Source organism: Onychostoma macrolepis, chromosome 06 (genome assembly GCF_012432095.1).
Source record: "Onychostoma macrolepis isolate SWU-2019 chromosome 06, ASM1243209v1, whole genome shotgun sequence".
NCBI lineage: Eukaryota > Metazoa > Chordata > Actinopteri > Cypriniformes > Cyprinidae > Onychostoma > Onychostoma macrolepis.
In genome coordinates this window covers 30,910,402-30,935,486 of record NC_081160.1, presented here as the reverse complement: position 1 = coordinate 30,935,486, position 25,085 = coordinate 30,910,402, and the positions used below count along the sequence as shown (strand labels likewise).

Sequence of the window (25,085 nt, the reverse complement as noted above, 5' to 3'; positions counted from 1 at the left end):
TTCAGCAAGTTACCAGCAGGTCTCTAGCATGATTATCATGTTACTAGCATGATTAGCAACTTACTAGTATTATGTTTGCACGTTTCAAGCATAATTAGCAAGTTACTAGCATGTTGCTAGCATGATTCTAGCATGATTAGTATGTTACTAGCATGTTCTTAGCATGATTAGCAAGTTACCAGCAGGTCTCTAGCATGATTAGCAAGTGGATGCTTAAAATATCGTAGCTACCATGAAAGCCAATAAATTATTTTCTGACATAGCATTGCCCTATGCAACATTAAAAATGCAAAATAGTTGTTCATACAGTTTATATAAATTGTATGAACAATATTTTGCATTTTAAAGTACTCAAATTACAGGAATCACAAAAATATTCATGTTAAGAGTTCTCAAGCTAGCTCAAGGTTAAATTTTCAAATGTTTAAGAATATCAAATTCAAACCTCACAGTGATACATCATACTTTTTTTTTATCCACTCACTCCTTTAAGTAGCAAGCAACATCATGACCTTTTTTAATAAAGTGTTCAATGAGCTTGTTGACTGACAATTATTTGTCATATAAGAGGTTTTATAATATAATTTACTTATTACAACTAGATTTTACTTTTATATGTATTATATATAGTGAGCATCATGTTGCCTGAAACACTAAAATCAACAAACAGTCCATTTAAAGCGATAAAATAATGTTTGAAGAACAACCTAAAAAAATAAAAATACATTATCATTTGAGAAAAATATTTTTTTTCCTAATTATCTTGCGTGCATTATAGGCTTGGATTCTATTAGCAGTAAAATTATAATTACCACAACAGAAAGAAACAAGCAAAATCATCAGTTTATTCAGATGAATGCACTTAAAATTGGCATAAAAAATAACACCAAAGATTACTCAGAAACAACAATACATCCATAACATGATGACATACAAAACATGGCAAACCCCAAACTCAAACCAGATGATCTAATGGCTGAACTGAACAATATCTTGTTCGATCCACGTCCTCTAATGCTGTCAGTGAATCCATCATTAGTGAGTTTGTCAGACACACACGCACACACCCACTGTTCAGTCTCACACTCTCTCTATCTCTTCTTCTTGCTCTCCTTTTTCAGTTTCTGTCGGATTTGTTGAACGGGTCCCTTTGGCTTTCGGTTCTGCTCTGAGCTGCGAGCTTCAGCCGGCTCCGGCGTCTCCACCTACAGTTAGGAAATACAGATTTTACCATATTTCCCCAGCTGATTAATCACAGTATTGTTTAGTATTACGAGTTTTCTGAAATGTTGTTTAAAAATGCGAATGATGCATTATCTAATTAAATATTCCCCAATTTGCATACATTTCCAGAATCTGAACATTGGATAAAAAACCCAAATGTCTTCAGGAAAAAAAAAAAAAAAAAAAGTTACAAAATATAAGGTGAATGATATATGAACTACTTAATTTCTGGCAATATTGTCGACATGATTGAAGACCCTATTTGAAGTGATATATAAATGTGACCCTGGACCACAAAAGCAGTCATAAGTAGCACGGGTTATATATATGTAGCAATAGCCAACAATACATAGTATGGGTCAAAATTATCGATTTTTCTTTTTTTTTGCCAAAAACCATTAGGATATTAAGTAAAGATCATGTTCCATGAAGATATTTTGTAAATGTCCTACCGTAAATATATCAAAACTATCAAAATATGCATTGCTATGGACTTAATTTGGACAACTTTAAAGGCGATTTCCTCAATATTTTGATGTTTTTGCACCCTCAGATTCCAGATTTATCTCAGCCAAATATAGTCATGTTATAACAAACCATACATCAATGAAAAGCTTATTTATTCATCTTTCCGATAATGTTTAAATCTCAATTTCAAAAAATTGACTGGTTTTGTGGTCCAGGGTCACATATAAAGGTGACTTGACTTACTCTGTAAAAGCCTTCAGAATACAGATAGGAATACAACTGTGAAGTTTGGTGTTTGTGAGTGCTGCTGAAGTGGAGATGAATAATAATTTAGAGAAAACGGCTTTTAAAGATGTATTATTTAAGTCTACAGGCACAAATAGATAAAGTGTGATGAAATAAACACTTCAAATGTGTATTGTGGATGTTTTCTCTCCACTAGTCTGAAAGAAGACTTGTTATGGAAACAAAATAACCCAAAATCTCAAAATTGACCAGTGCATGACAACCCATGTTTTCGCCTGTAGTTTCTTGCTTAAAAAAGGCAATAACTTGCATGCCACACCCTGATATAAAACATGTTAAGATATCCAGAATAGCGGTTTCAAAACTATTTGGGGCCCTTTACTGAAAACTTTGACCTAAACAAGACATTACAGATATTCGTGACACTGTAAGCTATCCGCACCTGCTCGTGGCTCTTGGATGTGGGTATGATTATTGCTAAAACACAGATGAGTTGAAAAATGGCTCCTAGAAATAATCCATAACGCAGGAGACTCTCGAAGAAAGTGGGTTCAGGAACCTCCGGAGGAGAAAGATCCAGATCAGCGGACATGATGCGGAGCTGACTGAGGGAAAGCAACACAACACACACTCACAACAGGCTCCAGAAACACGGCATCGCTGTGATTTGTACAGACAGCTCAATACAAGTTAAGCTAACAGCAGTGTTTGATTATAACCTGAGTGTTTCGGCGCTGACGCGGCACGTACGGCTAAAATATCATCACATATACATACAAAACAAACCCATTACCTGGACATATAAATCGTAGGCTTTTCTGTGTTGTGGAAAACTGATGATTACTTTAAAAAAAAAACGGCAGACTTTCTCCGTTTGTTGTCAGATTTAGGATAAAAACATCCGCTGCTTTTCCTCGTAAGCGAGTCTTTAGGGTTTCTTTAGGCTTTACTGCCACCTGCTGCACGGGAGGAGAAATCTTACAAATTTAACAAACGGCAGATGCGGATGGCTTAAATGATACTTCTTATATTTTAATAATCATTAAATAATGTTTTATTTAAATTCAATATCTTTCCTTTTACTTTAAGATGTAGGCTACTATTTCGGCGCGCCGCTGAAGTAGATGAGCTTTGTCACGTGGTACGTGTTACTTTTCTCAGCACTGACCAGGATGCACCAATCACAGTGAATCAAAATTGACCGAATACGTAACAGTTGTTTTTATCGAAGAAAAAGAATCGCTATACATTTTATTGTATGTTGTATAATTATACTTAATATTATTATATATTTTAAATAATTCATACAGATTTCAGGGACAGATTTCCATTTGTGAAAGGCATCTCTTCATGAGAAATGAACCTGAGCACACATTTACTGCTCAATGAGTGAAATCACTAGGTATCAAAAGCTACAAAAACAAAAACATAGCTGCATATGACATATCTATGTTGTATTGGATAAAATATATGACCCTGGACCACAAAAGCAGTCATAAGTAGCATGGGTATATTTGTAGCAATAGCCAACAATACATTGTATGGGTCAAAATTATCGATTTTTCTTTTTTTGTGTGCCAAAAATCATTGGGATATTAAGTAAAGATCATGTTCCATGAATATATTTTGTAAATTTCCTACCTTAAATATATCCAAACTTTTTGATTAGTAATATGCATTGCTAAGAACTTCATTTGGACAACTTTAAAGGCGATTTTCTCAATATTTAGATTTTTTTGCACCCTCGGATTCCAGATTTTCAAATAGTTGTATCTCGGCCAAATATTGTCCAACAAACCATACATCAATCCTTATTTAAAAAAAAAAAGAAAAAGAAAAAAAAAAAGCTTATTTATTCAGCTTTCAGTCGATGTATAAATCTCAATTTAAAAACAAACAAATTGACCCTTATGACTGGTTTTGTGGTCCAGGGTCACATTGTATTCTTACTATAAAAAAAACCCCACAGCAGCCTATATGAGTAATACTCACTCAGTCACTCATCAGACATTCATGTTTAATTTCAAGGACTGACACACCACTCCAAACAAGTAATATATTTAAAAGATCTTTATTTCCTATGATTAACTAATCGATAACTCATGGATAAATCTGCATGTAGACGTTCTACTGGTTGGTTTTCATCGAGGTTTTCACATTGGTTGTACAGGATGACAAGAAGCTACAAGAGCGGCCAGAGGAAAGGGTTTCTTTTTTCTTCATTGGCCGACAAGTTAGACTGTAGAAGGGAAATTTCAAAGCATGCCAAAGCATCCACGAAAGGAATCGACAACACTGGAACCTCCACACAGGACGAACGCAAAAGGAAGGCATCAGTTCTTTGGAAGAGTCTTTACAGGGAGGCCGCGGTGGGATGGACGGGAGTGTTAGGAGATGTTAGTAAGCTGAGATGTTGGCAGTATTGCATCGGGAAGGTCTTTGTGACTATATGGTCCGATATTAGAATGCAACAAATGGAAAACGGTCTCAACACAGAGAGGGAAGGGGGGCCAGTCGACTGGCATCCACAGTGTCCCAGGGAAGACTGGGATTTTGTTGCTTGCTCTGCAGAGGAACACCAGAGCCCTGCAGTTTGATTCACGTCCACAGAAGAAACATTAAGACATTATTCTACATTGGTCCTATTGCAAAGTACAACACACAGAAGCAGACAAATATTCCTAAGCAGCAGTAGACAGTCCAAGGCTGTTCAACCGAACAGAAAGTCATAGAAAAGAAATGATTACGTACAACTGACCCGAACATTCAATGAAGGAATTACAAAGAATAAATATGAGAACACATCTGAATGGCCACTAAAAGACTATCTTTATTCATTAATTACCCATCCTGGCCTCTGTGTATTTTGATTTAGACAAACATTCATCTGCCCCCGTCTAAAACATGGAAATAAAATACTTTAGCAGTGCCATTTGATCAGTCATTTTCCAAAAATAGGAAAACGAAAGATCATTATGTAAAAAAAACAAATAAATATACAGCGTAGCTATTCAGAAAATCATACACAAACTTATCTCAAAACTTAATTTACAAATAAACAACAGATCTATTGGGCTGGTTGTCAATTGCACACGTATTGCATAATAAAGTCATGCCATTGTACATTTGGATCACCATAATTATGATAATACATCTCTTAATAATTTATTTGCAAGCAATTATGTGAATACGCTGTTTATTATGTAATCTCAAATGACTTCGGTTGTCGTACTATGAACACGAGGGCATCGCTTTCATACCTGGCAATATCCTTTCAGTTATTGTGAAGAACTTCAAAACCAAAACCGTCTTTGAACAGACAGTTGCTCTCACATCGTTTTGGCTCAAATGCATGAAGGTTAATATTATTGATATCTGTTGAGGTGTTTGTTTTGTCCGAAAACGATGAGCTCTTGCGAGGGCCCATGCATATGGCTTCTAGTTTCAGCAAGTGGTTTTACACACTGTACATTAAAAGGTGAATCTCACGAGATGACATTCAGGTCATACCAGTCAAAAGAAAGAAATAAGAAATTATATTTTGAATAGGACCATTACTACTTTTTGCATTATTATAAAAATGAAGCACATTTTTTTTTTTACACTGAATTCTCATTAACTTAACGCATTGCAACGTGATGAAATAAAATGGTCCTAAACATTTCTTAATGCAAAATACACCGTGCGTCTTCTGATTTTGTGGTGAAATGTAACCCGGATGTGTTTTTGTGAGATTCACCCTGACAAGACATTCCAGTAAGTTCACAACCTGAACATTTTTATTTCTTATTTTCACATCAACAGGACAGAATAAACACAGAAACGTGACAAATACACAGACGAGAAAGGTAAACAAATGCAAATAAAATGAAACTGACACCACAAGCATGAGTCTAACACTCACGTTACACACAGCTCTTAATTCTCTGTTGCAAATTTAAAAGTACTTTGAAAAAACTCTATATTAATATATTCTTAAACGTCTTATGCCCTTTCAGGGAAATTTCATAAAATGTGCATTCAGTGCATTTTCTTTCCTCTACATTTTATTATCAAAATGACAAATGCCACACGTACACAATATAATTATGCTCTATCTTTAAAACATGCTTCTATGTACATCAATTTATAGGGACATGCTGTAGAAACCAATTTGATCAATGCATATATACACAAGCATCGTTGGGGATGAAGAGTGGAGCTGAACGCTTCGGATTGCTTTATTAGTATCGCTTTTAACCGCCACTTACTATTCCGTTCCAGTTAATACTTTGGCATCTCGGAGAGAGTGAAGTTTACTGAATGAGTTTGAGCTCCGAACAAAGGCGGCAGTGATGTCAACCAGGTATTCGAATGTACAGTATGTCAAACAGGCCAAGATCATGAAAACACGACAGCGAGCTCTCGAGAACACAACCACTGAGTGCAAATTTCATTTGTACGATCCCACGATACATTCACAGCCAGCTTTAGTGCCTGTCAGGTTCGGCCAGATGGGATCTTCTATATGTGAGATACACAAACGTCTGGATTTGGCACTGTAATCGCAGCATTACAGTAAAAGAGATGTGTCTTTACCTTTACACTGACTGTGTAAACTATGCTTGACTCGTGTTGAATGTTTATTGCAACATTTCATGAATTATTAGCCCACTGAATCCTCTTTCTTTTGGGCACATAAATGCAAATGTGACGTGTTTGTGTGTCTTATGAGCCAAAGGCCTAATTTACCTCTCGACAATGTAAACAAATCTGCCCTACACCGGTCGCTTCTCCTGGGATGTTTAAGTGAACGTGATCATTGCTTTGTAATTGTGCAAATGTGTAGATATTTGCAACATAAACTCGCCATTATTTGCACTTATGATTAGGCACAAAATTCCAGCTCAGTATATCCGACAAACAACATCCTCTCTGTTCTTGGAATGAAACAAAAGCCTTTTGTAATATTTAATCCAGCTGAAAGTGTAAAATAATATGACATGTAGATGAAAAAAATGGTCTCTTCAGGTGTGCGTTTACTGATTTTTTGTGCACTTTCATTGTTGTTTTTTTTTACTATTTTTGTATTTGCGTATTGTGTATTTGGCTGGCAAAGTAGAAAATGGTGTGTAAAATATCATTCTGCTGGCTACTTCTCCTATTGTCATTTTGCGTTTGCTATTTAGGTGCACAATGTTATTTGCAAATGTTGTTTCAGATCAAATGTGTCCGTTTCTCCTGCCTTGGTTTACACTTTGTGGCGAACATCTTTTCAAGTATATTCTTTAGAATATTTTTGTTGGTGATTATGCGAAACAAACTGGCAGAGCGCATACGGATGAGTGTGGGGTGTCATGCAGTGGCGGGTTGGTTAGTTAGTTGGTTAGTCAGGCTGAGATGTGAGAAGTTACTTCTTGGCATTAAGGGCAGCCAGAGCACCGTCGATGTCTTCCTCTGGTTGGAGGGGATGCCACTGGGCGATGGGGCGGCGAGGGTTGGCCAACATATCAGACCAGTGCTTAAGCGCCGTGCCTGAGGCTTTGCTGCCAATGAAGATCTTCCCGATGGCATCGTTTTTGCCGATCTTATCGTAATCAAAGACCGTCACCGCCACAAGGATTTTCTAGAGAAAAACAGAAAATCGTTTAGCCAAACTAATTCTAACGTATTATAAAATCTGCTAGCAAGAACTACTGATCAAAATATATTCAAATGCAAAACAGTTAATTAGTATTAATATTGCACAATATTTGTTTCTACTGTATGTTCAAGAACTTGTGATTAAGAAGGTGTTTAAATCATTTTTTGGTTACACTTTATATTAGCTGGCCTTAACTACTATGTACTTACATAAAAAAATAAGTACAATGTACTTATTGTGTTCATATTGTATTGCAAAACACTTTTGCTGCTATTGAGGTGGGATACAGGTAAGGTTAGGGACAGGTTTGGTGGTCTGGGTAGGTTTAAGGGTGGGTTAAGGTGTGAGGGATGGGTTAACAGTGTAATTATAAATGTACTTACAGAAATTAATTACAGATGTAATTACATATAGGTATTTTTAAATATATAAGTACAATGTAAAAGCATGTATGTACACAATATGTGCACTGTATCAAATGATTAATTTAAATGTAAGTACATAGTAGTTAAGGCCACCTAATATAAAGTGGGACCCATTTTTTCCAAAATTGCAAATCAAATTTAACCAATGTTCTGGTAGAAATTGTTATAACATCATTTGGAGGGAATTAGAAAAATATAGTACATTATTTTATTACACCTGCCCACCCAGGGACAATGTAGGCATATAAATGCTAATTATTACCATATATTGTATTATCACCATAATCCTTTTAAGTGAATGTCCATGAAATTGTAAAATATGTATAGGATGTTAAATTTCCATTTACTTTTAAAGTGCTTTATTTGGGCTTACAATATAAAATATTACAGATTACCAATATTTATTTAAAACAATGTTAGCTGCTTCTAAGAAAACAATTACAAAGAATTGGCTTACAGCCTGTGATACTGTCTTAAGTTATTAATTATATTTTGTCAACAGAAAAATTTTCAAATATATCAGAAAAATATCAGAATTGATTACATTATATTATTACCCTGCACTGACCTTCTTTCGGCTTTCTAAACTAATACATTGTGATTTTTTAAAAATCTTTTTAAAAACATTTACTGGCATTTTTATTTAGTTAGTTGATATATTTAATTTTTTCCCTTGATTTATTTATTTTTTTTGTATTTTGTCTTGATTTTCTTGGAAGAATGTACAGAAAAGCAATGATGAATATGAAAACATCTTATGTACTAATACGGTGCATGATGTGACTTTTCCAAACAAATAATACGAATAAAAAAACGCAAGTTAAATTCTACCTGCATCTGCTCCAGAGGGATCTCAAAGCTGAAGGACTCATTGTAGTACGGGTTCAGTGTGTTCTTCTTCACCGTAGTCTTCTTCTTCTTTAGACGCTTGCCGTTCTGCAATAGCTGGATCTTCACGTACGGGTCTGCAAAAGGTCAAATGTTGAGTTAATTGCATCAAACATATGAAATATATCTTGCTGGTCTCATATATCTCAGCTTGTTTCTCACCAGACAGGCCGCCCACGTCCATCTTCTTCAGGTTCTTGGCTTCGAGGATGCAAACGGTCAGTTTGCCCGCAGTAGGAACGTAACGCAGAGAGATGCAGATGTCACCAAGCTTCTCCGGCTGTAAGAAGATATCAATGGGTGATCGTTTACGATTCGAAGGTATTGATCCAAAGCATCTATGCTTTATTTCTTTTCGAATCTGTCTTGGAACAGTTAAAAATAGATCATAATATCAGATCCTTTAATAATCACCTCCTCTTTCTCAGCACTATCCAGGTCTCTCCACTCCTCAATCGGCTGACCCAGATCCACAGTGTTCATGGGTAGTTTGACCTCACCGATGATATCATGCTTGGAGAAGCGGTCATAGTCATACACAGACATGACCAGCGTCTTCCCACCCAGCTCCTGGTATGGGATCTAACATGGAAACCATTGAGAAGAATCAACATAAATTATACATAAAGGTGTTTCAAAGCGTTTTTGCAGTGCTGAGTCAAATCTGAGCACAGAACATATTGTCCTTTGAGGATTGTTATATATAGGAGATGCAAGCTGTTTTTGCTTAGTTCTGCCATCGATAGACAGATAGAAACAGATTTAATAATTAGATTATTTAATAAACTTAAAATATATTTTAGCAATTAATATTAAATATTCTAATTAATTATTCTAATATATTAAAATATAGTAAAAGTTTGTGAAGCAAAGCCTATAAACATTTAAAAAAAAAAATTGAATAAAAGGAAATAGTGTAATATTGTAAAATATATTACAAGTTTGTGACTTCATTTTTAAATATTAAAATACAAAATTAATATTATTTTATTCAACATATATTAAATAATATATATTAAATACAATATATTAAAAACATAAATGTTTTTGATCACATAGTATAATATCTTAAAATATATGAAAGATTTGTGACTAATGTGAATTACAACTGATAAACATTTTTAAATATTAAAATATTAAATTATAATACATAATAAAATAGTATTGAAATTATAATGCATAATCAAATACTATAATATTTGTAAAAATATATTAAATGTTTGTGACTATGTGACTCAAAGCCTATAAACTTTCTTCAATTTTGTTTAAATATTAAAATATTAAATTATAATAAATAATCAAATAGTATAATATATTAAATATTTGTGACTGTCAATCAAAGCCTATAAACTTATTTTTTTCAAATATAAAATATTAATATATAATCAAATAGTTTAATATCTTAAAATATATAAATAAATATATTATATATATATATATATATATATATCAGCATTTTGAAAGAAAATTACATTCAGTTTACAGTTGATTTTTCTATTTTTCACATCATTTGCATGAGAAAACCTCCTCCTCACTTGGCTTTGTTTTCTCCATCTCGCTCATACAGTGTGCAGATACGGCCGATCCATTTTTAGAAACACAGTCAGCCGTTCTCACTGTAAAGCAGGGGCTTTGAAGATGGCCAATTGTTCCTGTCCTAGATCACTTTTCTCCGAGTGAGACTATCAGAGCTCTACCAGTGTCCACCAGAGGATGCTCGGCCCCTCCGGAGCTCATTACTTACTCTGGGAAACTAAAGCTCATTCAGGAGCTGCTGGAAGCATTAGGACCGAAATGCTGGTGTTGCAGAAAACCACCAATAAAAACTAATGACAGACCAACATCACTGGAGGCATATAGCTATTTTCGTTTTAATCAATATTTGTACTGCGTTAGAGTCAGGGTTTTACTGATCATACAAGTTTTATTATAAATGATCAAAAAACGTGTATTTGCTGTTTGAGAAATCATTATATACTGTATATATATATATATATATATATATATATATATATATATATATATATATATATATATATATATATATATATATATATATATATGCTTTATGCATCTATATTTGACCAACAAAATGACTGACATTACAATGACTCATTTTAAAATAATAAACAGCTTACCTTGAAGACAAAGGATTCGTTGAACACTGGGTTGAGGGTCTTTTTGTGCACCTTGGTGTCAAACTTCTTCTTCTTGTCTGGTAGGATGAACACTTTAACGTAAGGGTCGGACGTTCCGCCAGAGTCCATGGAAATCAGATCGGCACACTGCATGATTCCCACGGTCAGCTGTGTATACAAAACAGAAGCAAGAGAAGAGACATAGTGAATGGAAAGAATATCTTGTAGAAATAATGAGATCCCACATGAGATCTCTTTGGTACATTTTAAATGATATTAAATGGACAGCAAATAGTCTCCTGCTTCTCAGATTTTTCTTGAGAAATTTCCACTAAAATTTGCCTTTGGGATGTGCTACCATATAATAAATGACAGTACAGAAATGGCCGTGACTATGCAATACTTTTATTCAGCAAGGACACATTAATTTGATTAAAAGTGACAGTGAAGACACTAATAATGTTACCAAAAAAATTATATTTCAAATAAATGCTGTTCTTCCTGAAGTACTGAAAAATCTATTGTGTTTTTTCATAAAAATACAAAGCAGCACAACTGTTTTCAACATTGATAATAATCAGAACTGTTTCTTGAGCAGCAAATCGGCATATTAGAATGATTTCTGAAGGATCATGTGACACTGAAGACTGCAGTAATGATGCTGAAATACAGCTTTGATCACAGGAATAAATTATATTTTAACATATATTAAAATGGAAAACAGTTATTCGAAATTGTAATAATATTTCACAATATTACTGTTTTACTGTATTTTTGATCAAATAAATGCAGCCTTGGGGAGCAGAAAAATCTTACAGACCCTAAACTTTTGTACAGTACATGTGTTTTTCATGACTTCCACTCTACTTCTCCAGTGTAATACTCCAGCAATATCCTGTGGCTTTATGCATATTACAATTTCGGATCTGATTGCATTAAAACACATGGTAAGAATAACGGTTCACTGTCATTAACGTTTGTCTAAACTCATTTTGGATGAGCCGCAAGCAACTTTACCTACAGCTGTGACTCAGCAGATACTAAGCCGTGCTGTTAAACACCATCATTAGTGAAAGATACAGCGCAGCATGAGCACAAACTTTCCCAAAGATCATAATACAGGGAACTTTTAAGAGATCTATTAGTTAAAAGAATAGTTCACCCAAACATTTTTTTAAAAATCTGTCATTGTTTACTCAGTCTCATGTTGGTCCAAACACAAACATGCTGTTATTTTTCAGTGGGACACAAAACGAGAACAAATCTTCTCAAAATTACCCCACGACTTTCATACTTAATCATATAATTGTGTCCAAATGCATCTTAATATATTTTAATATGAGCCAAAATGAATAACTAACAACGCGTTTCATTATCAAAAAAAAAAAGATAATGAGAAACGGTTCATAACACTTCTAAAAAAATAAAACTGTGCATTATCTGCAAATTACCTAATTTGATGATGTTGAGTGCAAAAAAAAACTATATGGGCCATTCTACAGAATTGGTCCAAAGTCAGAGTTGGAAACGTCTTGGAAAAAAAAGTGTTTTTCCCAAAAAAATTTGTTTGTATGGAATATTTGTCCTCTCCCCAAATAATAATTTAATTAGAAGGGTTACTGTATATATATTTTTTTTGCTATTTTATTTAAAAAAAATGCAAAGGTAAATCAATAACAATTTCATTTTTATGTTTTATTAAAAACAGCACCAGTTCTGTAGAATGGCCCATACATATACTATGGCCCATATATACATATATATGTGACCCTGGACCACAAAACCAGTCTTAAGTGTCAATTTTTCGAAATTGAGATTTATACATAAACTGAAAGCTGAATAAATAAGCTTTCCATTGATGTATGGTTTGTTAGGATCGGATAATATTTGTCTGAGATACAACTATTTGAAAATCTGGAATCTGAGGGTGCAAAAAAAATCAAAATATTGAGAAAATCACCTTTAAAGTTGTCCAAATGAAGTTCTTAGCAATGCATATTACTAATCAAAAATTAAGTTTTGATACATTTATGGTAAGAAATTTACAAAATATCTTCATGGAACATGATCTTTACTTAATATCCTAATGATTTTTGGCATAAAAGAAAAATCAATCATTTTGACCCATACAATGTATCTTTGGCTATTGCTACAAATATACCCCAGCGACTTAAGACTGGTTTTGTGGTCCAGGGTCACATATAGTATATATGTATATAAATTATTATTAAATATATCAGCTTTAATACACTTCTCAAAATAACAAGTAGTCAAATGTCAAAAGTTTTGTTTTTAACAACAAAAATAACCATTCAAAAGGTATCATTTAACATTTAAAATATCATGTTCAATGTGTTGGAAAACAGTCATGTTTGCATTTTCTTCTGTCACTGACCTTGAAATGAAGCATAAAATAGTATCTTCAGAGTCATTCATACATGTGAAATTGGGCTGAGAATTGAATAAAAAGTTGTAATCTGGCTCAGAGGAAGATAGGAATCATGTCTCTGTGGTGTTTTTCTGCTTATTGTTATTGTCGTAAGCAAAAATGCTACAAAATGCATCATATTGTGTGATAAAATGTGACGTGCTTTTGCCAAACAGCCACTAGCATTGGAATCAGCACCCCAAATTTAGTATGAAACAAATATTGGATTTCATTCAGCAGATATGATACTGGGCGATGTTATTAGTTTATATTCCAGCATATGATGTCATTAATCTGACATCCTAACCTTGTTATCCTGGAAGTCGTAATCCAACGAATACTGAAGCTTTCCGAGTTTCTCCACTTCTTTTTCCTCTTCCTCTTTCTCCTCCTCCGTCAAACCAGTTTCTCCTTCTTCGTCATCATCATCCTGGTGTTTCTGAAGGGCAAATGACAAATAGATTTAGCGAGTCGATATCTGGGATGAAAGTATATCTGGTTCCTGTCTATAAGCATGCCACAAGCTCAGGGCCCGGTCAGTTGCAGTAAGGTTGGAGAGATGCTTCTACCTGGCCTGACCTACTGGTTATCTGCCATAGCGGACACGGAGTATTGTCATTCAGGGCTGGATGTTGCAAATGACTCGAGTTCACAATTTTTATTGGTGACACTTTTTTCTGTTTGCTTATCTTGGCTTTCCAGAGTTTAATTTCTTCTTTAATACAATTACGTTTTGACTCTATATTCAAATTAGGTTTGGTAGTAAATTAAAAACAAAAGAGCTTTTATTGATATGCATAATTTGGCATGCAAGCCTTTTCTCATCATCAGCATGATAAATTTAACTGTTCATCAGTGATACTCCAGGGAACGAGTGATGACAGCAAATTTTTAAAGAAGAACAGACTCCTTTGTGCTATTTTTGGCGTGTGAAATGCTGACATGTCGTTCTTGTGTGTTTATGAACATCATCCAAACTGCAAAAAGAGGAAAAAAAAAATCTATAATATGCAGAATTAATTTTTAGTTTCCACAAATAGGTCACAATTCCAGCATTATGCAGTGGCCTCAAAAAGTATTTGAACACTAACCACACTTCAAAATGTCTGAAAGTTATATTGCATTACAACAAGGGTTTTCACCGTTATTGATTACCATCATTACCTATGAGAATATAGAAATACAGCATTTTTTTAAAAAGAAACGATGCATCATTTGCATCTCAAATGCCATTTGGTTTGTTATTTTCTTATCTAATACAATTACACTGAGACATTTTAAGTGTGGCTGAAGTGTCTAAATAGTTTTTGAGTTCACTTTATGTGAAGATGATGCATAACAGAATTATTATGCAATATGAACTGCATCTTTGTGCATTACATCTTGAGGACAATATAATTTAGGGCTTGAAATATTATCTACTTTACCCAGGTTTTTAAAAGAAATTTAAAACTGATTTAAAGATGTTTTGATAGATGTTTTAATGTGCCACCAAAAAAAATTGTCACTCTCAAGTCGGTTCCTAACCATATCCACACAGCAACAAATTAAAGGGCACAGCAGAATATGTGCTAATATTAAAAACAAATTCTTAATTTTCATTTGTTTTTAAAAGAATTCAGTAATTCATATATTTTTGTTACATTAAACTGAATTGATTATATGATCACAGAACATGAGCTTATATAGTTAAGGTTTACTGCTAGTTCTAGCCCCTGAGACATCAGGATTTTAGTGCAGTTAAAACAGCCATGCCCTTTAACACATGCATTCATTGTGAGTCTTGTGGGTCATCTCTTACTAACTCCAAACATCTTGCAAGTATTAGTGAGTTAATAATTAGTTATTCCATTCACACCTCCTACACAAGTACGACTATTTGTTACTGTATTAAGATCATTTCTGGTCCACTTAAGTGGGGTTTTCATTTGCATTGTAACTTTCCTTTGTTTTTAATTGTATTCTAGTCAAGCAGCAGGTACAAAAGGCTTAAAACAAGAAAGTTACAACAGCCATTCCATCCAATCCCACCCACGCGGTGCTAGCACTCAGCGGCCAAACAGCTGTGCCGTTCATCTGTCCACCTACCGTAGCGCCGACGCCCATGAGCGTCAAGAAATGCGGCGCATTAGACACATAGCGGGAGGAAGGAGAGCAGAGAGAAAGGGAGAGGTTGAACTCACGACACACCAAAAAACAGAACCAAAGATAGTCAAGACAGTAAACAACAACAAAAGAGCACCATTTTGAGAAATGACACACTGCCATGTTTAAGACATCTGTATGCAAAGAGGTTTGGAATAAAGTTCTGGCATAACGTTTTTAAGGATCAAACTATGAAATGAGTGCCTTTTCTACATCTAATGATATCTGTACACTTCAGTAAGACTGTAGATCAAAAAGTGTTCATAAACTTCATTGTGCCATCTTATGCTAAAGTAACAGTGTTGGGGGTAATGCATTACAAGTTTTACATTTAAATTAAGTAAATTTTTCAAATAAGTAACGCAAGTTACTTTGTTTTCCCACTTATTCACTGCATCTCCTGTCCCCGTCAGAGAGAAATTGGGACTGAGGTGCAAAGGCAGAGGTACTTTCTTCAGCCTGAGGTTCAATAATTTCAATTTTGGTGTGAAAGTTGTCAAAAATATAACTTCTGGGTTTTTTTGTTAATAAAAATTAATAAACAAGTCCAGGTGACAAAAAGCAATGCAATGCATTACTTTCCATAATGATACACAAGGGTAATAAATCTAACAGTATAGATACTACTGACAAAATGCTATCATATATATATATATATATATATATATATATATTGTTTTCTTCAAAATGTGCATCCTTGCGAGAAGACACTACCTGTAGTGTATTATAAGTGGAGATTTTCACTGACTTTTTTTGTTGTTCAAACTGATTAATTAAAAAACAGTGATGCATTCAGCAACAAATTAAGAGTGAGTCACTAAATCAATCGCTCAACCAAATAGTTCAAAGGCATTGATTTATTCACGGATAAATCAAGTTACTGTGTTTATGAGTCACATTTAGTGACAAATTTATTCACTGATTCATTCAGTGACAAATCAACTGAAGTGTTTTTATAAATGACTCACTGTGATTGGAACTATTTGAATATTGATTATAAGTTGTAAGTTACTCAATATTTACTTCTTGTTTAATAATAAGAAACTATATTGTATTCACAATTGTACTGCTGGTCTGAATTCTGTAACATTATTTCATGATACATACTATAACATAACATAATAATTAAAGCCACTCATTTCATAGACTGATTTTAAAACTCCTATCTTTTTATGATCGAAATCACATGAGCAGCACACTTGTTTTGGAACATCCAGTGTACCGTTTCTCTTCAAAGAAAACAAAACACTCACATTACTCACAAACACAATAAAGAAAAGCATGAAGCTAATAAAATAACAGACTCTCCTTCATTATCAGTGCAACCCACACTAAAGTGGTCTGAGGCTTGTTTTCATTTCTTAATGATGCAACACTAATTCTTGTTGATGTGCCCAGTTAATACACAAGTTAATATCATCCAGTTTTAATTCTAAAATCAAACAGATTAAAGTGTGCATCAGTTGTTTTAGCTACTTTATGTAATGCTGTCATGTTGGGTGCTATTGAACACTCTGTTACATACATCTCCACCCTGCATGTTCTTCATGTTGAAGCCGTCCTTTCCCTTTTTGCCTTTCTTGTTCTTCTTCTTCTTACAGCAGCATTTCTTAATGATACAGAAGCAGCAGGTGAGGATGAGGAGGGCGGCCACTACAGCGATGGCGATGAGCGCCCATGGAGGCACTGCAGAGCATCATGGGATAAAAATGAAAGAAATTTATTTAGAAGATGAGCTGTCCCCAAGAGTGTGAAGGGTGTGAATGTGATTTTGTACCATGTCAACCAAAAAGTATGGAGAAAGTTATGATATTTTAATGAAATATTACAAATACAAACATGTTTTCAACAAAAAATGAAATAGTGAATTGTGACTGCATGTTGAATTGAAGGAGTAAAGCACATTACATTAATGGAATAGTTCACCCAAAAATGAAAATTGTAGATGTAGAAGAGTTTGTTTCTTCATGGGAAGAGATTTGGAGAAATTTAGCATTACATCACTAGCTTACTAATGGATCCTCTGCAGTGAATGGGTGCCATCAGAATGAGAATCCAAACAGTCCATAATCTATAACAACGCTTCCTCCGGGGTAACAAGTCCATAATCTAAAATAATGCTTCCTCCAGTGAAAAAGTTCATGCCCTGTTGTCATCTTACATCAAAGTCCTCCCATATATTTGTTTAGATCTGTTTTAGACCGTTTTCACTTATAAACAGTGCTTAATCTGTGCATATTTCTCTCCTAATTCAGACGAGACAACTTTTTTGCTTGAGAAAGCAATATTATGGATAGAAGACTTGTGTTTTCATCTCACAAGATGTTAATTGATGGACTGGAGTGTTGTGGATTATTGTGATGTTTTTATCAGCTGTTTGGACTCTCATTCTGACGGCACCCATTCACTGCAGAGCATCCATTGCTGAGCAAGTCATGCAATGCTAAATTTCTCCAAATCTGTTCTGATGAAGTGAGTAAATTCTCAACGAATTCTAATTTTTGAATAAACTATTCCTTTAAGTTGCTCTTTATTGCATTGAGCTTCTACTGTAGTTCAGAAAGAAGGTAAGTTTGGTCAGATATCTAGGGGCCTGACAATTTGGCCAGCATTTAAAGCCATAAAACATCTTCAGCATAATGATACACTATTGATTTTCTTGATGCAGTGGGACTGTAAAACATCTCTGCAGGACTTACACGGGATTTTATCGATCTCATTGAGGAACTTGCTCTTGATTTCCTCAAAGACATCATTCTTGTTGACGGGTCCCTCAGACTCGGTGGAGTTGTCTGCAGGTGTGGAGACGGCGGGGGCCATCGTCATGGTGTGTGACGGGTGGGTGCCGCCGAGTCCTGTGGGCTCCGGGCCCACCATGGCTTCTGGCTTCTTTTTGAAGAGGTTCCACTTCATGATCTCTGGCTCGACCACTCAGGGACCCTGGAAGAGTTTAACAGAATTGGAAGACCAAATACATATAAAATAGAACATATATTGAAGTCTGGAACGCTTTTTGATCTTAAGCCTTGAAAAACATCAGCGCACTACCGTCTTTTATGTAGGAAGTGTGAAGTCTGCAGCATTAAAAAAAAAAACTCAGGTGCAATTTTCACAGTATATTTATTATTATGAGAAATTTCAAACCAAGAGCTTCTTGAATAAAAAACAAATAAGCACAAGTGAAAAGAAAACAAGGCTGAGACCTCTCAGAAGTGTCACGGTGGCTCTTTTTAATAACGAAATGGATGGCCTTGCATTTAAATAATGAAGGGAGAAATAAAGCGTCAGAGCTTCAGGCCGTTAAAGGATGCCGTGCAAGATAAACGACAGAACACCGCACTGCAGGACAAAACACGAGACAGTTTGTCCTGGGACGCCTCGGTGCCTTTGACTTGTTTTGTTTCCTGTAAATTTCGCACTAATTTTCCTTTAGGTTATTAAAACAGGATTCTTCCTCACATTACCTAGAACATCCTTGTATAGGAAAGAATTCTGTCTCTGATTTGACATTCACTGCAGCATTCACCTCCAAAATGTCAGATAATATCTGCTGTCACTGCAGATAGCTTCTCACAACCTTGTGAATGAAAACCCATAAAACTTCTGACTTTAAATGAGGCTAGCGCTGCTGGCAGGTTGAACATTCTGCTAGATAATATTCAAAATGAAATGAAGTCTTAAATACATGGATTACATGATAAATAAAGAGGTCTGAAACTAGATCCTGGATTTATTATTGCTGGTGGATAAACACAGCAATAACTAAGCACTATCGAATTAACATGTTTTTGTGAAAAAATGAAAAGATGCATAAATACTAAATGTAAGTAGAATCTTAAAACCTAAGACCTAAATCTTAAAATAAAAAAAAGTCAAAATATTTACTAACGACAGAAAAATGATTATAAGAATTATTTGATTTAAAATTATTATTAATAACGAATTATTAATAAAATATTTAAACAAATCTTCAATAAAAAAAATAAAAAAAAATTTACATTTTGAAAATAATTCATAATAAATTGTTAAAATGAATTATTAAGGAAAATTTAATAAAAAATTAAAATCAATTTTTTTAAGAATTACAACGTGTAAGTCAATCTCTTATTCGTTGCTGAAATATCTTCAGCAGGTGTCACTTGTCAACGAGAAAAAAAAAACTGAAAAAGAACTGAAAATGAGACTGCTTTTGATCAAGCAAGAGTTTATATGAAAATATACAAGGATATTAACAAAAATCACACTACTGAGTAGGTTTAGATTATCGAAGTGCTAATAAAAGGATTGTTTTTAATGGACACTAATGTGTTCTGTAAGCTTTGAATGAAAAAAATGCATACTTATTAGTGGTTGACTGATATGGGTTTTTCTATGATTGATGCAGGTACTGATACCTAGAGATTTACTTTAGCCTTAGCAAATGAGATGTGAACAAAATTGCTCAAGTGAAAATTTCACACACTACTAATTAACAATTAAGGTAATCAGTTTTTATCAGCACTGGATAAAAACAAAATTTTGTTAATAAAACGGCAGTGAAATGCACACACGAATCAAAGCGAATCTGCGTGTTTATATGTCAGTGTTTCTTCAGTCAGTTGAAATATATGTATTATATATGGTCTCTGTCACAGCATTGGCTTCTGATTTCTAGGATTTTCAGCATTCTCCTCTTGTATCTGAGCTATGCTTGAGAAAAACAATCCGAAATTGCCTCCTTCCTCGCCAACCACCAATAAACAACCATAAATACTAATCAATACCAATCTAAACAAAGTCAGCTATTGACTATCATTTGTACTCTTTTCTTCTCTGAAAGAATCAAATGGGTTTGATTTAGCAAATGCACATCTCCCTTCCAATCCATGCTGGATAAATCTTCAAAATGACAAGATCCTCAGCCTCCACCCTTCAATACATGCAAAACCAATCTGCACTATTTAGGTGGCAATCATTGATGATACCAGCGTTCGAGGGGCTACATTGATTTTGTGGAGTAGCTCGACATCTCTCCGTTGTTCTCCGCCGCTGCGTGCCACTGACATTTGCGCTCAGAGCTGCTTTATTGACTGACAACGTTGTGTCACCATCTCTGTTCCTCAAGAGTAAAGCATGTAATAAAAGCGTCCTTTACACGCTCACACCCCAATAGTCATGAAGACACTCTTTCGTGGCTGGTATGTATAAGGGGCTTTTGATCAGTTTGGGGGGCTTTGTATTGGCAATTTTCCCAATACAAATTTCAGAACTCTTCGAATAAAAAAAATCAACTTTGTAATTAATTACAACATATCAAACTTCAAATCAAAGCAATAATTAAATAAAAAAATACAAATAACTAACTAAACTCAAAAAAAATATTTATAGGCTTTGATTAACAAAATTTAATATATTTTAATATATGAAATATTATGTATTAAACATTATATATTAATATAGTATTATATATATATATATATATGTGTGTGTGTGTGTGTATTTTATTTACATTTCAAAATATCGGATTACATGTTATAATATTATATTTTCATATTTAAAAAGGTTTATAAGTTTTGATTCACACAGCCACAAACCTTTAATATATTTTATTTTATAAACCTTTGATATAACTATTTGATTATATATTATAATTTTATATTTTAAAAAATACAAACAATTATATGCTTGATTGATTTGGATAGTCAAAATCAATCAATTTTAATTAGTGGTCGACCGATATATATCGCCAAGGCCGGCTGATATTTGGCATTTTTCAAATATGGGCATCGGCCGATACGTTTTTCCTGTTTGGCTGATGCGTTCGAGGCATATTCTGGGGGAAAAAAATGCAGCAATTGATATATAGTTTATTTTATATGGTTGTTATATGTATCGTATGTGTGTGGTGTGTTGTTCGTGTAGAGCAGCAGAGATAAAATATTTAAATATTTTGCTTATAATTTCTGCACAGGAGAGACTTGGTGTTATTTCCAAACAAAAGGAAATATATCAGTATCGGCCAAAATGAGTTGAAAAATATCGGCATATCGGTTATCAGCAAAAATCCACTATCGTGCATCACTAAAATATATAATATGAATTGCCTGTAAGACACTGCCAAATTCATGAAATGTACATGCAAATCTGTGCTGATTATGTTGGGTCTGAAGAGGCTGAACACTGAAAATGTGATCTGTCCGAAATGTGGAGACAAATTAATTTACAGCTCGCTCTAAAAGAGCATCCAAGACAAGCGGACAGAACTGGGATAAGCGGTCAGTCGGTGCGCAGGGTTTCACCCTGATTATGTGTGTCTGCGACAGGGACATGCTGGATTTAGACATACATTCGTCTAGATCACGTCTGACCTGGAAACAGAAGAAATTAGAGACTGCAGAGTGAGAGTTTGTTTCTGTTGGTGTAGAAAAAACAGAGAAACAAATCCATGAGGAAATCAATAAGTTAGAAATCGAATCTGCCATAAAGCAAATCAAATTATAGGTAATGCTAAAACTACAAGCAGTGATCTTTATGTGCCCTGTCATTGATATGCTGTTATTTTATGTACTTCTTAACTGCCTTAAAGACCCTGTTAGCATTCGAGCTCTCCTGAGAAACATTCTTACACAACCAGAGAGCTTCATAAACGTCCGTCTTATGAATGGAGACAGATAGTCACATCTGCTTCACTGGCACAGCCGCTAGCATGACAGCTATCCTCATGCAACCCTGATAACATCCATTTACAGTAGTATCTACACCCTTGGCAATGCCATCTGCACTGAAAAGCCTGATCTCAGAGATCTCACGCTCTCAACACCTCCACTGCATCTCAATGAAATGCTGTTTCTGGAATATCTGCAGAGGGTTTTCTCCTGAGGAGATCTGTGAAGGACAGTCCTGCAAATCCTAAAAAGAGCCAGATTATAGAAAAATCAATAACCAGTCCAGTAATCCAGCAAAGCAACACTACTATCTGAAATAATCACCACAGCTGGTCACTACCATATGTAGTGTTTGCTTACTTAGACAAGGAAAAGATTGCTCGAGTGATGTGTAAAAGCAGAGTTTTTTTTTAAAAAAACATGACGTTTAGGAACATTAAAGAAATTAAAATAAAAAAAAATTAAATTAAATTAAATTTTACAAAAGTCCATGACCAGACATACAGGACAGGATACAGAGAACATCAAAACATGGGAGGAAATATATGTAAACTTTTTGATTATACAATAATAAAAAATAAAATAACATAAAATAAATTAAATAGCCTACACACAATTTATAGCAGTGTCAGTCCACGAACACATTAAATAAAATTAAAAGAGAGAGGGGAAACATATGTAAACTGTGTGATCAAATAAATAAATAAAACAAATATATACTTTTACAGCATTGTCAGTCTATGACTGGCTGTGCAGAAAGCATAAAAAAAAAATACAAAAAATACAAATAAATATATACATAAACACATAAATTAATTAACAAACAAAAATAAATAAATATAAAATAAAATAAAACATAAAAATAAATTAAAGTTGGAAAACAAAGCAGAAAATACAGTTCAAAGCTGTATATATATAGATGGTATCTTTCAAAGATTTAATGCAGGTAACCTTAACAAAACTTCTGCAAATGTAGTAAATAAATGAGCTAAATTAACATAAACCAGCCTGGACCAATGTGGAATTAATTTCAGCAGAGTAAAAACAACTTTCACTCTGCCTCAAATATATGTAGCTTCAATTAAGTGGGATAAGACTAGCAATTGATTTGTTCTTTTGTAGTCTTTTGTACATCTTGTACGCAAGATTCTACATCAAGTAACTTGATCTTCAGGGCTTCATGCATTCATGTCCCGCTTCAAACTCACTTCTCAAATCAGAGAGTGGAGGCAAACTCTTTATGATGTATCAGGCGAAACGAAAACAACCTGCTATTGTCCGCGCAAACAACTACTGAACAGCGTGAAAAATGTTAGCATGCTTTTCGGATGGAGTCAGTCGTGGGGGTGGTGTCTTGCAGAAATGGGAAAGCCCTTACCAGGCAATAGTTCTGTCCTCCCTAATGGAGCCACCCATCCAAAGCGGGAGAGCAGCACAGGCTAGAGCGCATCCCACGATCTCCCTCGCATCCACGCAAGCTGCAGTCCCCCACTGCAGTACAGTCTGAGTCTCGCTGCCGCACACTCCCCGCTCTTTCATCAGACACAAACCTCCCTCTTTCAACTTTACCTCACAGTCGCTCTATTGCTACCTTTGAACTCTCTTCTGTTCTTCCGTCCTGTTTAGTGTTACTATCTCTCTTCCTGTCCTCTCGTTGTCTCTCGCTCTCTCTCTCATTATGGATTCTGCTCACACTCGGCCGAATGCAGTGTGCTACGCCCTGAGCTGCTAGTGGAGGACAATCTCCACTGATCAATATGTAAAATCGTCCCCCCCTCAGGGTTTGGCTGCTGAAATGTCAGGGGGAAACTGTCCAGGTGTGCAGCGAAACTTGTGCTGTGTAGGAGGGAAACGGAATAACAAAGACCATAAGATGCAATTTCTCATGCGCCTCTCACGGGGATGGTCCGTAATAAACCAGGAGATGTGCGGTACACAATCCTGAGAGGAAAAACAAAATGAAGAAATCTGAACTATGTGCAGCGTGGTTACTGGCAACTATGTGACATTTTGCAAGACATTATGTGTCACATTATTATGGAAATATTCATAAAAATAGCCATGGTTACAGCTAGTCCTGAAATTGTTGGCTGCAGTGCTGGCATGAGTGGTTATAAATTGTTGTTTCTGAATTTAAAAAAAAAATGTGAGCCAGGAACGCTGTGTTCTATCGCATTTTTTTTAAAGCACAAACTGTTCATGGGGCAAAGTGAATGGCAGGCAAGATTTTTTTATTGCATGAGAGACTAAATATTATGGGATTTAAACCAATAGGTAAAAAAAACTAGCTTTTGTATTGTATTACATTACATTTGACATTGTTGAATGGTTCTTTCCTGTGCAAAACTCACTGCCATGATGTTAGAATGTTGTGGATGGCTGTTAGGGTGTTACCAGGGAGCTTTGGGTGGTTGCTAGGTGGTGTCTTACTGTATTGCATGAAAAAAGTCCTGCACTAGCAAGTCTCTGTGATATTCTGGTCTCTAGATACAGCTTGCGTCCCTTCATCAATGTGTGCCTTGGGGATTTTTTGCCTGTTTTATCATCTGCTAGGCAAAAATTGCACTGATCTATTTAAAAAATAACAGCACACCTCTCCTAAACAAAGTGCACAATTGGAGGTGTCAAACAAACAGGATGAGTTACATGCCGACGTTAATCCTTCGAATCCTTATGTACAATATGAGCAGTAGTAGCAATAGCCAGCACCACTACTAATCAGATCCTGTGCTGTGCACAAGAGTTTCCTCAGCTCATTTGAGTCCAGACAATGGGAAAAAGGATGAATAAAAAAATATGCATGAATATAGATGGACATGAATGAAAGATTCATTGCCCAGTAGGCTGCAGTGCCCT

At 34.8% G+C, this 25,085-nt stretch overlaps 2 protein-coding genes across 6 annotated transcripts in view; both read right to left on the bottom strand.

Annotated features, from left to right (window-relative positions):
• Positions 1-823: 823 nt before the first annotated feature.
• manbal (mannosidase beta like) lies at positions 824-2,892 on the bottom strand. The gene is made up of 3 exons (XM_058779359.1): positions 2,732-2,892; positions 2,381-2,543; positions 824-1,205 (listed from the first exon to the last, which is right to left on the bottom strand). The coding sequence occupies exons 1-3, from the start codon at positions 2,737-2,739 to the stop codon at positions 1,092-1,094; spliced, it is 285 nt and encodes a 94-aa protein (XP_058635342.1). The 5' UTR covers positions 2,740-2,892; the 3' UTR covers positions 824-1,091.
• A 1,101-nt stretch (positions 2,893-3,993) lies between these two features.
• Positions 3,994-25,085, bottom strand: part of LOC131542681 (synaptotagmin-2) — a 43,416-nt gene continuing 22,324 nt past the window's right edge. For 4 of the 5 annotated variants that reach the window (XM_058779586.1, XM_058779583.1, XM_058779585.1 and 1 more), the window contains 8 exons: positions 18,285-18,525; positions 17,111-17,271; positions 13,748-13,879; positions 11,013-11,180; positions 9,289-9,456; positions 9,037-9,154; positions 8,818-8,951; positions 3,994-7,543 (listed from right to left, as the gene is read on the bottom strand). In XM_058779586.1, coding sequence (XP_058635569.1) covers positions 7,328-7,543; positions 8,818-8,951; positions 9,037-9,154; positions 9,289-9,456; positions 11,013-11,180; positions 13,748-13,879; positions 17,111-17,271; positions 18,285-18,498 — 1,311 coding nt within the window. In that variant the 5' untranslated portion in view covers positions 18,499-18,525 and the 3' untranslated portion in view covers positions 3,994-7,327. The remainder of the gene's footprint in view (positions 7,544-8,817; positions 8,952-9,036; positions 9,155-9,288; positions 9,457-11,012; positions 11,181-13,747; positions 13,880-17,110; positions 17,272-18,284; positions 18,526-25,085) is intronic. The other variant, XM_058779587.1, reaches the window with a different exon arrangement.